At 41.7% G+C, this 15,392-nt stretch overlaps 1 protein-coding gene across 1 annotated transcript in view; it reads left to right on the top strand.

Moving 5' to 3' along the window:
• The window catches only part of LOC145356322 (atrial natriuretic peptide receptor 2-like), a 139,248-nt gene that overhangs the window by 52,769 nt on the left and 71,087 nt on the right, over positions 1 to 15,392 (top strand). Inside the window, exons 8-9 of the mRNA XM_080208977.1 lie at positions 3,672 to 3,792; positions 11,743 to 11,817. Coding sequence (XP_080065103.1) covers positions 3,672 to 3,792; positions 11,743 to 11,817 — 196 coding nt within the window. The remainder of the gene's footprint in view (positions 1 to 3,671; positions 3,793 to 11,742; positions 11,818 to 15,392) is intronic.

Below are 15,392 nucleotides of genomic sequence, written 5' to 3' on the forward strand. Positions count from 1 at the left end.
CACAAACAGGCCCTTCGGCCCACGAGTTGCACCGATCACATCAACACCTACCAACCTACAGACCTATCTATAACCCTCAATCTCATTAAACCCCATATACTCATCCAGAAGTCTTTTAAAAGACCCCAGCGAGTTCGCCTCCACCACCACTGACGGCAGCCGATTCCATTCACTCACCACCCTCTGAGTGAAAAACTTACCCCTAACATCACTTCTGAACTTCCCTCCTTGCACCTTAAATCTGTGTCCTCTCGTAGCAACCATTTCAACCCGGGGAAATAGCCTCTGAGAGTCCACCCTATCTATTCCTCTCAACATTTTGTAAACTTCTATCAGGTCGCCTCTCAACCTTCGTCTCTCCAGGGAAAAGAGTCCCAGCTCCCTCAACCTAACTTCATAAGGCATGCCTCCCAGTCCAGGCAACATCCTTGTAAATCTCCTCTGTACCCTCTCAATAGCTTCTACATCTTTCCTATAGTGAGGCGACCAGAACTGCGCACAATACTCTAAATATATAACAGAGTAGGTGGTGTTGGAAGTCTTAAAGCACATCAAGGTAGATAAATCCCTGGGACCTGATGAAGTATATCCCAGGACATTGTGGGAGGCTAGGGAGGAAATTGCGGGTCCCCTAGCCGAGATATTTGAATCATCAGTAGTCACAGATAAAGTGCCTGAAGATTGGAGTTTGGCAAATGTTGTGCCTTTGTTTATGAAGGGCTGCAGGGAAAAGCCTGGGAACTACTCACCAGTGAGTCTCACATCCGTAATGAGTAAATTGTTCGAAGTTATTTTGAGAGTCAGGATTTACAGGCATTTAGAGACACAAGGACTGATTAGGGACAGTCAGCATGGCTTTGTGAGTGGATAATCATATCTCATAAATTTGATTGAGTTTTTTGAAGGGGTAGCCAAGAAGGTAGATGAGGGCAGTCCATTGATGTTGTCTACATGGACTTTAGAAAGGCCTTTGTAGAAGGTTGTTTTCCAAACTGGAGGCCTGTGACCAGTGGTGTACCTCAAGGATCAGTGTTGGGTCCACTGTTCTTTGTCATTTATATTAATGATTTGGATGAGAATTTTGTAGGCATGGCTAGTAAGTTTGCAGATGACACCAAGATTGGTGACATAGTGGACAGTGAAGAAGGTTATCTATGATTGATCAATTGGGCCAGTGGGCTGACGGATGGCAGATGGAGTTTAATTTAGATAAATGCAAAGTGATGTATTTTGCTCGAGTGACTTATTCAGTTAATGGTAGGGCATTGGAGAGGGTTATAGAACAAAGAGATCTAGGGGGACAGGTTCATAGCTCCTTGAAAGTGGAGACATAAGTGGAGAGAGCGGTGAAGAAGTCCTCCAGCTTCATTTCATTGGTCAGAACACTGAATACAGGTGTTGAAGTTGTACAAGACATTGGAAGGCTACATTTGGAATATTGTGTACAGTTCTGGTCACCTTATTATAGAAAGAATATTATTAAACTAGAAAGAGTGCAGAAAAGATTCACTAGGATGCTACTGGGACTTGATAGTTTGATTTATAAGGAGAGGCTGCATTGCTGGGACTGTTTTTCTGGAGCATAGCAGGCTTAGGGGTGATCTTGTAGAGGTGTATAAAATAACGAAGGACATAGATCAGCTAGAAAGTCAATATCTTTTCCCAAAGGTAGGGGAGTCTAAAACTAAGGGGCATAGGTTTAAGGTGAAAGGGTAGAGATACAAAAGAGTCCAGAGAGGCAATTGTTTTATGTGGAGGCTGGTGAGGTCTGGAACAAGCTGCCAGAGGGAGCAGTAGAGATGGGTACTATTTTATCTTTTATAAAGTGAAATATTCATTTAGGATCTCACCTGTCTCTTGTGGAACCACACATAAATTAACTTGTTGATCCTTAAGAGGCCCTACTCTATCCCTAGTTGCTCATTTGCCCTTTATGTATTTGTAGAAGCTCTTTGGATTCTCCTTTGCCTTATCTGCCAAAACAATCCCATGTTGCTTTTTTGTCCTCCTGATTTGTCTCTTAACTCTACTCTTACACCCTCTATATTCTTCAACGGATTCACTTGATCCCAGCTGCCTATGCATGTCATGTGTCTCCTTCTTCTTCTTGACCAGAGCCTCAATATCCCGAGTCATCCAGGATTCCCTACTTCCATCAGCCTTGCCCTGCACTCTAAAAGGAATGTGCTTACCCTGAATCCTGATTAACACACTTCCACAAGCCTCCCATTTACCAGATGTTCCTTTGCCTTCGCATAGACTCCCCCAATTAACTGTTGCAAGTTCCGGCCTGATCAAAATTGGCCTTTCTCCAATTTAGAATTTTAACTTTTGGCTTAGATCTATCATTCTCCATGGCTATCTTAAAACTAGTGGAATTATCGTCACTGGTCACAAAGTGATCCCTCACTAACACATCTGTTACCTGTCCTTCCTTATTTCCCAAAAGGAGGTCAAAAGTTTTGCCCCCTCTCTAGTCGGGCCATCCACATACTGAATGAGACGTTCCTCCTGAATACACTCAACAAATTTATCTCCATCCAAGCCTCTAATCCTATGGCTGTCTCAGTCAATGTTGGGAAAGTTAAAGTCCCCTAGTATTACCACCCTATTTTTCTTGGAGCTATCTGTAATCTCCTCAGATATTTGCTCTTCAATTCCCACCGACTATTTGGAGGCCTATAGTACAACCCTATCAAAATGATTTCCGTCTTCTTATTTCTTAGTTCAACCCACATAGATTCAGTGGGCGTATTCTTGGATATATCTCCTCTCAGTGCTGCCATGATCCCTTAATCAAAAGTGCAACTCCCCCTCCTCTCTTGCCCCCTGTTCTATCTTTCCTATTGAGCTGCCAGTTCTGTGCTTCCCTTAGCCATGCGTCAGTAATTGCTATAATATCCCAGTCCCACGTACCCATCCATGCCCTGAGTTCATCTGCCTTGCCCGTCAGGCCTCTTGCATTGAAATAAATGCAGCTTAATCTGGACTTCCCTTGCTCTCTGTTTTGATTTTGCCTGATCTGTCAGGTACTAGGATTACTGACACTGCCTTTACTATTTACTGTGCTCTCTTTAACTTCTGTGCCGTCCTCAACCTTCTCTTCTGTCTCCCTATTGCTTTGGGTCCCACCCCCTTGCCAAACTATTTTAAACCCTCTTGTGTGGCTGTAGCAAATGTCCCCACCAGGATATTAGTCCCCCTGCAGTTCAGGTGTAACCCGTCCCTCTTGAAAGGTCACCCCTTCTGCAAAACAGAGCCCAGTGCTCCACAGATCTAAATGCCTGTCACCTGCGCCAGCTCTCAAACCATGCATTCATCTGCCTAATCTTTGCATTCCTACTCTCACTAGCACGTGGCAATGGTGGTAGTCCAGAAATTACTACCTTCGAAGTCCTGCACTTCTGCCTAACTCTCTATATTCACACTTCAGAACTTCATCCCTTTCCTACCTATGTCGTTGGTACCAATATGTACAACGACTTCTGGCTGCTTACCCTCCCCTTAAGAATGTCCTGCAGCTGCTCAGAGACATCCTTGACCCTGGCAACAGGGTGGCAACATACCATTCTTCTCCAAATACTATTACCTTCACTGCGATATTTGTATAGTAGCGACAGATAATATGTGCTTTAACAAATGATGTTTATGCCACTATGATACTTAAATAGGAAACTAAAACTGGAGAAGGACCTAGCCAGTATGATGTGGCGGATTCGCTGGGAAGAACTACAAATGGGAAACAGTGAAAAATTCCGGAAGAGCGCTGGTAGCAGGCTTACCTTATCACTGGTAAGTGGCTGTTCTTGTGAAAATACATTAATCTTGTAGAATCTCAATATCAATCAGCTCAACAAGACCAGTAACAATTAAAGCTTAGCATGTCTAATGTTGGTGCTGTTAGCTGTTTATGGAGAGGCCGATGAGATAGACTGTTCACAGAAAATGGGATACTGTATGCTCTCAGGTGGGGGAGGGAGACAGGTGCTGCAACCTTTTTTTTGATTTGATTTATTATTCACATTTTTGGGATACAGTTGAAAGTATTGTTTCTTGCACACTACACAGACAAAGTATACCATTCATGAAGTACATAGAAGAGAAAGAAACAAGAGTCACTGCCATAAGGCTTTAAATGTTTGCTTCATTTAGTTTCAGAATTTTGTCAGTAATAATACAGTCCCTGTTGCTCTGGTGATGGAGTGCTACATAACAAAAGAATGTGTGTTCATATCTCCAATTCACCAACCAGGATATCCTGGGGGGAAATTCTCCTGATCCACCCACCACTGGAATCATAGGTTGGGAGAGGGGGGAGATGGTTGTGGACCATGCATAGAAGGGGTTCTCTGGTTTTGGGGTGAGCACGGCTGGAGAATCCCAAGCCTTTAATGTTGCTCACAGCTTTGGAAGAGTTGGAACATAGAATTTGTTGTCGAAATTACAAAGTAAACAGAGTACCGGAATGAGATCTGGTGAACTGGTACAGCGACAATAATCTCTCCCTCAATGTCAATAAAATGAAGCAGATTGTCATCGACTTCAGAATGTGCCCCTGTCTACATCAACAGAAAGGGTCCAGAGCTTCAAGTTTTTAGGTGTCCAGATCACCAACAAACTGCCCACCAACGCCTCTACTTTCTCTAAGGGGAAGACTAAGAAAATTTGCATGTCAGCTACGACTCACATCAATGTTTACAGATGCACCATAGAAAGCATCCTTTCTGGTTGTATCATAGCTTGGTATGGCTCCTGCTCTGCCCAAGATTGCAAGAAACTACAAAAGGTATGAATGAAACCCAATCTATTAGCAAACCAGCCTCTCATCCATTGATTCTGTCTACACTGCCTCAGCAATGCAGCCAGCATAATTAAGGACCACACACCCCCAGACATTCTCTCTTCCACCTTCATCCGTCAGGAAAAAAGATACTAAAGTCTGAGGTCACATACCAACCATCTCATGAACAGCTTCTTCCCTGCTGCCATCAGACTTTTGAATGGACCTACCTTGCATTAAGCTACACCCTAGCTATGACTGTAACACTACATTCTACACTCTCTTGTTTCCTTCTCTATGAGCGGTATGCTTTGTATAGCGTGCAAAAAATAATAATTTTCATTGTATGCTAATACATGTGACAATAACAAATCAAATCTAAAAAGTAGAAATGATGCTGAGGAAATATCTCAGAGGTGGCCTCTTCCCACCTCAGCTGGTATTGTACCAAATATATTTTCCCCTCTTGTTAGTTCTGTCACCAAGTGGACAATTTCACATTTCCCCACATTTCCTTCCAACTGGAACATTTTTGCTCACTCACTTAAGTAGATTCTTTACCTTCCCTTGACAACTTACTTTCTTACCTATCTTGGTGTCATTGGCAGTATTACATTTGGTCTTTTCATCCAAGTCATTAATGTATTTTGTAAATAGTTGAGACCCCAACACTGATCTTTGTGGCATTCCACTAGGTACAACTGGGCAAACCATGAAAGACCTATTTGTGCTTACTCATTGCTTACTGTTAGCTAACCAGTTTGTGATCCATGCTACCCCTCATGCCTTAGCACCTTTGATGTTGCACTTTATCAGATGGTTTTTTTGGAAATCCAAGTACACGACACTTACAGGTTCCTTTCTTTTTGGTCTCACTTTTTAGTTCCTCTGGTTTATGTACGAGTGCACTCTTAAATTTGTATGTTCTGGTTATCATTGCCCTAGTTGCTATCCTGCTCTCTTACCTTTCGATTTATGACATCTCTTCTCACATGCTGTCCCAGTTTTTTGTTTAAAGTCCTCTGTAATGCCCTGGTTGTACAATTCACCAGAACACCAATCCCAGCACAATTCAGGTGCAGACCGGCCCAAAGATGCAGCTCCCACTTTCTGCAATACTGGTGCCAATACCCCATGAATCAAAACTATTCCAGTTTTTGGTTTTTGTTTTAAACATCATTCTCAACTTGTCTTGCAACCTTCAAACACTTGTGTTTGTATACTCCCACATCTTTCTGGTCTTACACCTTCTTTAAAATTGTACCATTTTATTAAGGTTATTTCACCATATTCCTCCTACTGAAATGAATCACTTCAAATTTCCTTGCATTAAATTTTATCTGTCATATGTCTGGCACTTTCTTCAGTCTGTCTATGCCCTTGTTCCTGTTACTGTCCTCCTCACTACATTTTCAACTTGTGTGTTAGTTGCAAATGTTTAATTCTGCCCTGGATATCAAAATGATCTTATAGGGATGTATAAAATAATGAGGGGCATAGATAAGATAGTCAATATCTTTTCCCAAAGGTAGAGGAGTCTAAAACTAGAGGGCATAGCTTTAATGTGAGAGGGGAGAGATACAAAAGTGTCCAGAGGGGCAATTTTTTTCACACAGAGGGTGGTGACTGTCAGAAACAAGCTGCCTGAAGTAGTAGTAGAGAAGGGTACAATTTTGTCTTTTAAAAAGCGTTTAGACAGCTACATGGGTAAGATGGGCATAAAGGGATATGGACCAAATGTGGGCAATTGGGACTAGCTTAGGGTTTAAAAAAAGGGACAACATGGACAAATTGGGCCGATAGGCCTGTTTCCATGCAGTAAACCTCTGTGATTCCAAGACTCTATGCAGGTCATTAATATATATTAAAATTAACAGTGACACTGAAACCAACTCCTAGGAAATATCACTGTGTGCTTCCCTCCAGTCTGAAAGATAATTGTCCACCAATACTCTCTGCTTCCTCAGCCAACTTTAGAACCAGGCAGACACTGCCCCTTCAAATTTGCTAACAGTTCTATTGTGTGATACTTTATCAAATGTCTTTTGAAAGTTCATGTACCCAACATCAACCACTCTACCCTCTTTAATCCTCACGATTACTTTTCCAAAGAACTCAATCAAATTAATCAAACATCTTTTTGCTTTGACAAATTCAAACTTGCTTGCATTTATTGATCCGTATTTTTTCCAAGTGCCAATTAATTTTGCCCCAGATATGAGACCGGCTTTTCCTGAGAATAAGGAACTAAAAGAGAGGCCGTTTACTGATGTCGCTTTCCTGATGCCTGAAAGTCAGGTGCTGTCAAGAGATTTTGCTTCCCAGAAGTCAGGAAGGGGTAGGGGAGTAATGGGGTAAGGGATGGGTATGGAAGTGGAGAGGTATGTTGGTAGAGGGGACAAGAAGGGGCCTTAGGGTGTATGAGAGATCATGGAGCGAACATAGCCAATAAAGGAGGCATTTGTAAAATCTTTTGAGCTTACTGTTAAAAGTTTTGAGACTCCTCAGCAGAACCAAGGTTCACATATTGACTTACCTTAGGCTTCCCGCAGGTGTCCAAATGCTGACAGATCAGAGGATGTGCGTGCGGGGTCAAAACCTGACATATTTCCCAACTGGGGGAAAATGGGCTGGGTCTGGGAATTTTGAAATTTTGGCCTCAAAGAACTCATTTTATCCACTCCTGACTCATTTCTGGGCAGGTGCCGGAAGAGAAAATTCAAGCTTAATTGTCTTTAAAGGTTTGTCTACCATCATGTCAGGTTGAGTGACATTTGCAATCTTCAATCCTTTGACATTTCTTCCAAGGATTGGAAGATTGTGGCTACAGTTGAAATTTGCACCCTCACGTCCCTCAACAACTTGAGATGCATTCCGTCCATGCCATTGACCTTCCTGATTTGAATGCAGCCAAACTTTCAGAGACCTCTTTATCTATTTTTTATCCCTTTCAGTTTTTCTCCTACATCCTCTCTCACTGTGACACTGGTAGCATCGATTTCTTTTGTGAAGAAATGAAAAGGTGTGGTTTTTTTTCACTGAAGTAAAATGTAGTTTTAGTATTTCTTCTGTGCTGAAATCTGATGATCAGCACACTGATTGAAAATAAAGTTGTCCTTCCTGCAGCACGATGATAATGTTACAATGAAAATGTAATTGTATGTAATCTACTCTCCACAGTTGGAGAAAAGCTACATATAGCTTTTTGGACACCAAGCTGATAGCCTTTGAAGAATGACCTAACTAGCGAATAAGTCATTATTTAAAAATAGAATGAAAACAAAATAGAAGTGTGGTGCTTTCCTGTGCTGCTGAGGATTGGTGCCTGTTGAATAAACACATAAATAGTTTTAATTTGATCAATGAACACCCAGAAAATAGACTTGGAAAAAAAAGCTAGCTTTGAGTTTTGTCATTTTCATAGAAGTAACATTCACACCACACAAGTGCCAGGCAATGATCACTTCCAACATGAGAGAATCCAAGCATGTCCCTATGACATTCAATAAAAGCAAATTACTGTGGATGCTGGAATCTGAAACCCAAAGAGAAACTGCTGGAAAATCTCGGCAGGTCTGGCAACATCTGTGAGGAGAGAAAAGAGCTGACGTTTCGAGTCCGGGATGACCCTTTGTCATGACCCTTTGACAAAAGGTCACCTAGACACCAACTGTGGTCGGTGCAAACTTCATGGGTCCAAGGGCAGCACAGTGGCACAGTGGTTAGCACTGCTGCCTCACAGTGCCAGGGTCCCAGGTTCAATTTCGGTCTCAGGTCACTGTCTGGGTGGAGTTTGCATGTTCTCCCTGTGTCTGCATGGGTTTCCTCTGCGTGCTCCGGTTTCCTCCTACAATCCAAAGACGTGCAAGCTAGGTTTATTGGCCATGATAAATTGACCCAGTGTCAGGGGGATTAGCAGGTAAAATGCTTGGGGTTGCGGGAATAGGTCCTGGTTGGGATTGTGGTCAGTGCAGACTTGATGGACCGAATGGCCCCCTTCTCTACTGTAGGCATTCTATGATGACTCAAAACATTAGCTTTTTTCTCTCCTTACAGATGCTATTAGACTTACTGAGATTTTCCAGCATTTTGTCTCTTGGTTCCCATGACATTCAATGGCATCACCATCACTAAATCACCAACTGTCAATATCCTGGGGGTTACCATTGACCAGAAACTGAACTGGGCAAGCTACATAAATACTGTGCTTACCAGAGCAGGCTGGGAATTCTCTAGCGAGTAACTCACCTCCTGACTCCTCAAGACTGTCCACCACCTACAAGGCACAAGTCCGGAGCATAATGGAATACTCTCCACTTGACTGAATGAGTGCAGCTCTAACAATTCTCAAGAAGCTTGACACCATCAGCATAATCACCGTCATCATTCACACCAACCATCCACCAACCTAAAACAAGCTCCTCCATCACTGATGCACAGTGGAGCAGCATATACCACATATAAAATTCATGGCAATTCACCATTGTTCCTTTGACAATACCTACCAACTGCGTGACCTCTACTACACAGATACATAGGAAGTTTGCCTCCAAGACACACACCATCCTGACTTGAAACTATATCCCAGATTCTTCACTGTCCCTGGGTCAAAATCCTGGAACTCCCATCCCAGTAGTAATGAGAATGTACCTGCATCAGATGGGCTACAAGAAGTAGGCTCACCACCAGCTCCTCAAGGGAACTTATGGATTAACCAGGGGCACCCATTTTCCACACAATAAAGAATAAAGGTTTATGGTACAGGCTCCAAGGGAGTTATGATGGGACAAGCAACAAAAGCTGTGTATCAGAGAGATCTAAATGGCAGAGTAATGAATAGTTGCCATCTGAAACCAAACAAAAGGAGAAAAAAATTGGAGTAAAATCTCTAAATAGGAAAGAAACAAAATGGGGGCTGAGATTACGTTCTGAAATTGGTGATCTTGAGTCCATATGAGATCAACGTGGAGAATAAACATGACAGGTGATTGGAAGCTCAGGATTATGCTGGTAGACAGAGGGGAGATGTTCTGCAAAGTAGTCAGCATTTGGCTGCCCAGTGTAAAGCAGATTGCATTGCAAGCAATATGTTTGTATCAAATCCCATTTAACAGAGCCGTCAATCCCATTTTAAATCAACATGCTGTTCAAATAACAAAGAATGGAATGTGGTACAAAGGCTGATATGATATCGCACAATACAGGTTCCACATTTACATTTCTGTTGGTTGTCGTATTGACATGATGGTCCCATCTAACAAAATACTTTGGTTTCTGAACTTGAAAATACTTAAAAAAAAACTAAACTATAAAATTAAAACGTGCAACCCAATAATTGGTAAGGGCCAACAAAATTACATTCATGTTGATTACAGCAAGCTGAAAACACAGATACTTTTCTTAATTTATATTTTCATTTTAAATATCTCAAAGTGGTTCCGGCATTTATTTGCCCAATATGACTTCCTAACTAGCTTGGTGTTAACAGGGAACCAACTTTTACAATCGTATGATTTTTCTGTTTTTGAATAAAATGTCATGTCTCTACTGATGGAGGCATATAGCCCAAAGGGGAAACTGAGTTCAAAACCTTTCTGAAAAATAATCTTGGAAGATCTTTCACGATGCACCAGAAATTAGCAGCATTTCTCTCGAATTATCCTACATCACCTCATCGTGTTAGGACGCCTCTGAGTTAGTCCCTGATGGAAAATTACATTTCTTTTTTACACAATAAAACCTGTTTTGAAAATTGTACTGTGGCCAAATTTGCTGATGATACAAAGTTAGGTAAGAAAGCAAGTTGTGAGAGGACACTTCAGCAAAGGGACATAGATAAGTGAGTGGGCAAAAAATTGGCAGTGTGAGTGTGAGGATGAAAATGGAGTTGTAGGATAGGGGTTTCAAGGTGGAAGAAGTGGAAAAGGGGAGGAAGGTAGAGGGGAGTCAGCAGCAAAGGAATGGGAGTGGGTCTGAGCGCCACCCCGCTGTTTCCCAATGCCAGCTCCCTGGATGAGACACTGAATGCATTTAAAACATGGTACCTCCACTCTAAGAGCTCGTAAGCAAAATAAAACGGGGATTTGCTTTTTGGGCACGATGACTCCTCCACTGGCAACGATGGGATGAGGCCCTCAAGTGGGTTTTAAATGCTCAGTTAAGGGCCTCAATGATAGCAAGATGGTAAAGTGGTGAGTTTCCCTCCAGAACCCTCCCCCATGATTATGTGCCCACCCTGTCCCCAAACTCATCTTGGACAAAGCCATTAAATTTCACCCATTATTAAATGCAGCTTGATATTTTATTTGGAAATCATGTACAAAACAAGTTATTAGTAATAAGTAGTAGTGAGATGATATATTTGAACAGTCGCGGTGACCTGTTCTGACATTCCATTCATCCCACCATGGAGAAGATTTTTTTCTGTCCCTTCCATTGGTAAAGTCCCTCAGGTCTGCAAACCTGGCACAAGAGATTACAGCTGCTAATACCTGGACAAATGGGCAGGTGATGTTTTACATTCAGTAGAATAATCGTTTAAAGTATAATCGTATGCCTTTGCAACATTAGGCAGTATTTATTGAGAACTCTTTGTGCCTGCTCTTTCGATCATTTAAGTAAATTGGGATAAAAGTAAATTACTGCAGATGCTGGAATCTGAAACAAAAGTGAAAATGCTGGAAAACCTCAGCAGGTCTGGCAGTATCTGTAAGGAGAGAAAAGAGCTGATATTGCTAGTCCAGATGACTCTTTGTCAGAGCTTTATGTAAATTGAGATACGCCCATGTTTCTGATCTTATTTTTTGTGACAGAGTGAAGATGAAAACTTATCCTTTCTTCTTTGCTATACTTTGAAAGTAAAGCAATATGCATACCATTGTGTTTTGGAAATCATACAGTTGTTGAATTAAAATACTTTAAACTGGCATGCTGTTTCATTTTCTTATTTGTTTCATCAATAGCGGGGATCCAGTTATTGCTCATTAATGACAACACAAGGGAAATACCAGCTCTTTGCAAAGACCGGCTACTTTAAGGTACTAATCTTGCTTCTGTCTCCAGACAGTGTATCTGTTTACATTGTGGCCATGATATCAGACTTTCAAATGAACAATTGTGGAGGAAAATGAAGCAGGATTTGCGATAATGCACCGGCCAGCCACCAGAAATCCATAGCTGCCAGAAACAACAAATCCACTCGCCTTACCAACACAAGAGTGAAATCTATTCCTTGAATTGCTTTAGTGCTCCAAACTCCCCAGGGTGGCTCCTGGTCAGGGCGCTCATCTGCAGAATTTGTCACACAGAATGCCGTACAAGGCCATAGATAGAAAAAAACTCACCTCTTAGTCTCTTATATGTAAATAAAGGAAATTGTTCCATTGCATAATTAATCTAAAGTTACTAAACTAGATATTTATACATTTGCTGTCAGATTGTTTTCATTGGCCAAGCACCTTCTGAAGCAGTATTGGAAGGGGTTTCTTTTCTCTTTTTACTCAGCTGTAACTGTCTGTGATATCTCTAATGAATCCCATTATCCATTGCATTACATGGGAAGGGTTTGTTTATAGGTACAGAATAATGTTTAATAATTCTTCCTAACAACATAAACACAGCAGAAATGGCATTTTGCCTGCATAAAGAGTCGCACTAGTTCATAGTAACTGCAGGGCGGTGATGGGAAAGGAGGAAAACTTCCTTAGATGAAAATGAAAGGATTAGGGAGACAATGCTATCTTGGTTTAAAACTGAAGACTATAAAATAATGAGAGAGTTACCATTCAGCACCATCTCCAGCCCTATAGTACCTGGGACTGAAGCTGCAATTTACAACTTTGCTGCTTTGTCACTGAAGTGTTTTTATAGGTAACAGCATTTGCAAATTTTCAGTCTTGCCAGCTAAGCACTTTCTGTTGGTGACAGGACTATCAGACCATAAGGAGCAGAGGTAGGCTATTCTGCCCATCGCATCTGCTTCACCATTCAATGAGACAAACTTTGTGGCAATGCAGTTCTTCAGCTCGTGACAGGCGAATGGCAATAGTAAGTACTGCAGATGCTGAAAATCAAAAATAAAAACAGACAATGCTGGCAAAATCAGTAAGCTGAGGGTCTATGGAGGGAGAAACAGATTTAACATTCCGGGTAGATAGCCTTTTATCAGAGATCCAAGTATATTTTTATTAAAAGACAGTGGTTCAGCCATGACACCCATTTCAAATCATAGGAAAAGCAGACACCACCAGGTGCCAGACATCCCCTAGTATTTGACACTTATATTAAAGAAGGCAACAAAATGAGGCAAGAAGTGACCATATCTGTGGCTTTGTATTGTCACATATTTGTAGCCTAACACACTTGGACTGGAATCTTCCAACCATTTACATCAGCAGGATTTTCCCATCCCGCCGCAGTGATTGGAGATTTGGCTTGTCACCAAATCCTCCATCTTCGCTGCAGGGGGAGCGTGACATGAACGGGTGATAAGATCACACCCTTTGTCCCCCTACCATAGTGACAGAATAAAGGTAAAAGTAATACATTCAAAATGGGTGGAGTGTTGCAAGGTCAAAGAAGACAATAAGTAAATACATTTTGTATTGCATTTGTGCAAAAATTTCACATCAGTGCCTGAGAGAATGCGCATCAATTCCATTAGTTATTTCAGTATTGCTTTCATTAAGGCTTGTCAAGCGCTTCTAAAGGTCCACTATCCTTCACATTTATTCAAACTAATGAACAATTTATAAACCTCAAATTTTGGTCTTACTCTCATGATATAAAAGCACACAGGTTAAAGGAATGATTGCCGGTACAATATAAATAACAAAAGAATCATGATGTAATTTATTCATTAAGGAAAGAAGATGAAATACAAATGGTAATAGGAAGTGTTGTGTTCTTTGTATAAAACTCGGTGGATAATTTCTGTGGCAATTAATAGAAATGTGGATAATTGAAATTCCCTGGGTACGCGATTTCAAAAGCTGTTATCAGATGCTTAGAAATGGATTTTAAAAAACTCTTCAAGGAAATATATATAAAATTCTATGCAATTATACCAACATACATAAATACATCTTCAGCACTTACCCTCTACTGTAGATGTGCTAGGGGTGGCACAGTAGTACAGTGGTTAGCACTGCCGCTTCACAGGCCAAGGACCCGGGTTCGATTGCCAGCTTGGGTCACTGTCTGTGTGGAGTTTGCATGTTCTCCCAGTGTCTGCATGGGTTTCCTTCGGCTGCTCCGGTTTCCTCCCACATTCTGAAAGACTTGCTAGTTGGGTGCATTGATCTGAACAGGTCCCAAAATGTGGTGACTAGAGGAATTTTACAGTGACTTCATTGCAGTGTTAATGTAAGCCTTACTTGTGAAAAATAAATAAACTTTACTGCAACCCTCTCATTTCCCTTCTGTTTTTCAATTGAGTATTTTAAAATATAAAGACTTCCTGGAGTTTTCATGATTTTAAACCTAACCGAAAATTAAACATTGAATAAAAATAATAGCTTTTGCTGTTATTGTCCCAACTTTATTCTCTGAAACAACCATAGATGAACCAAAACAGATTACACATTTCTCTGGATTCACCTGTTGAGTACTAGGTTTCATGTGCAACTTGATGCCTTTTCTCTATTTCCTCGAAGTTCTGCCTCAATCTTCCTCTATTATTCTTTGCACTTATGCAAAGGCATCAAAAATTTTAAAAAACTAACTAGTCCTGAGCTTCATTGTCTTCATAGAATTGCTACAATGTAGAAGGAGGCCATTCAGCCCATTCAATCTGTACTGACCACAATCCCACCCAGGCCCTATCCCCATAACCCCACAATTTTTCCCTGCTAATCCCCCTGTCACTAGGATCAATTTAGCCAATCAACCAAACCTCCACGTCTTTCGAACTGTGGGGGGAAACCGGATCACCCAGAGGAAACCCACGCAGACACAGGGAGAAGGTACAAACTCCACACAGACAGTGACCCAAGCCGGGAATTGAACCCAGATGCCTGGCGCTGTGAAGCAGCTGTGCTAACCACTGTGCCACTGTGCCACACAAAATAAGACAATGAATTCTGATTGGGAGTTAATAGCAAAAGCCCCATCCCTGGGTGATCTTGAAACACCAATCTTCCAGTTAATAGCCAAATGTGCTAGCCAATTGTGCCACAGAGATTGTGATCTTGCTATAGATTATTCCTTATGTATGTTTATTCTTCGAGTGCTAGCAATGTGTTTGTCTGTTAGTTTGCCAATGTGAAGCAGAAGAGAATAGAATAATGTTCAGGCAGGATGGGAAGTGATTGTTAGAGTGGGAGGACCTTGGCCCGAATTTTTTAGAAGGCGGGTGCTCAAATCCCCACCCTCTGGAGAGTTGGCAGGGAACACAGCACTGCTGATTCCAAAAGGCCCACTGCTATTTCATGCTCAAATGAGCATTGATTGGCAGCAGGTGGGACTTCCATCTTGGAAGGAGGTCCCATGTTGGAGAGCTGTTACCCATCAGATTGGCTGACTGCTCTCTAGCCCATCAAGGCACAGCGCTGCAATGGTCAGAAGAGGTACTGCAGTGCCATGCGTGGGACTAAGTGCAGGGATCTAGTATGAG

This window comes from Carcharhinus amblyrhynchos, chromosome 1 (genome assembly GCF_965287045.1).
Source record: "Carcharhinus amblyrhynchos chromosome 1, sCarAmb.v2.hapA, whole genome shotgun sequence".
Lineage (NCBI taxonomy): Eukaryota > Metazoa > Chordata > Chondrichthyes > Carcharhiniformes > Carcharhinidae > Carcharhinus > Carcharhinus amblyrhynchos.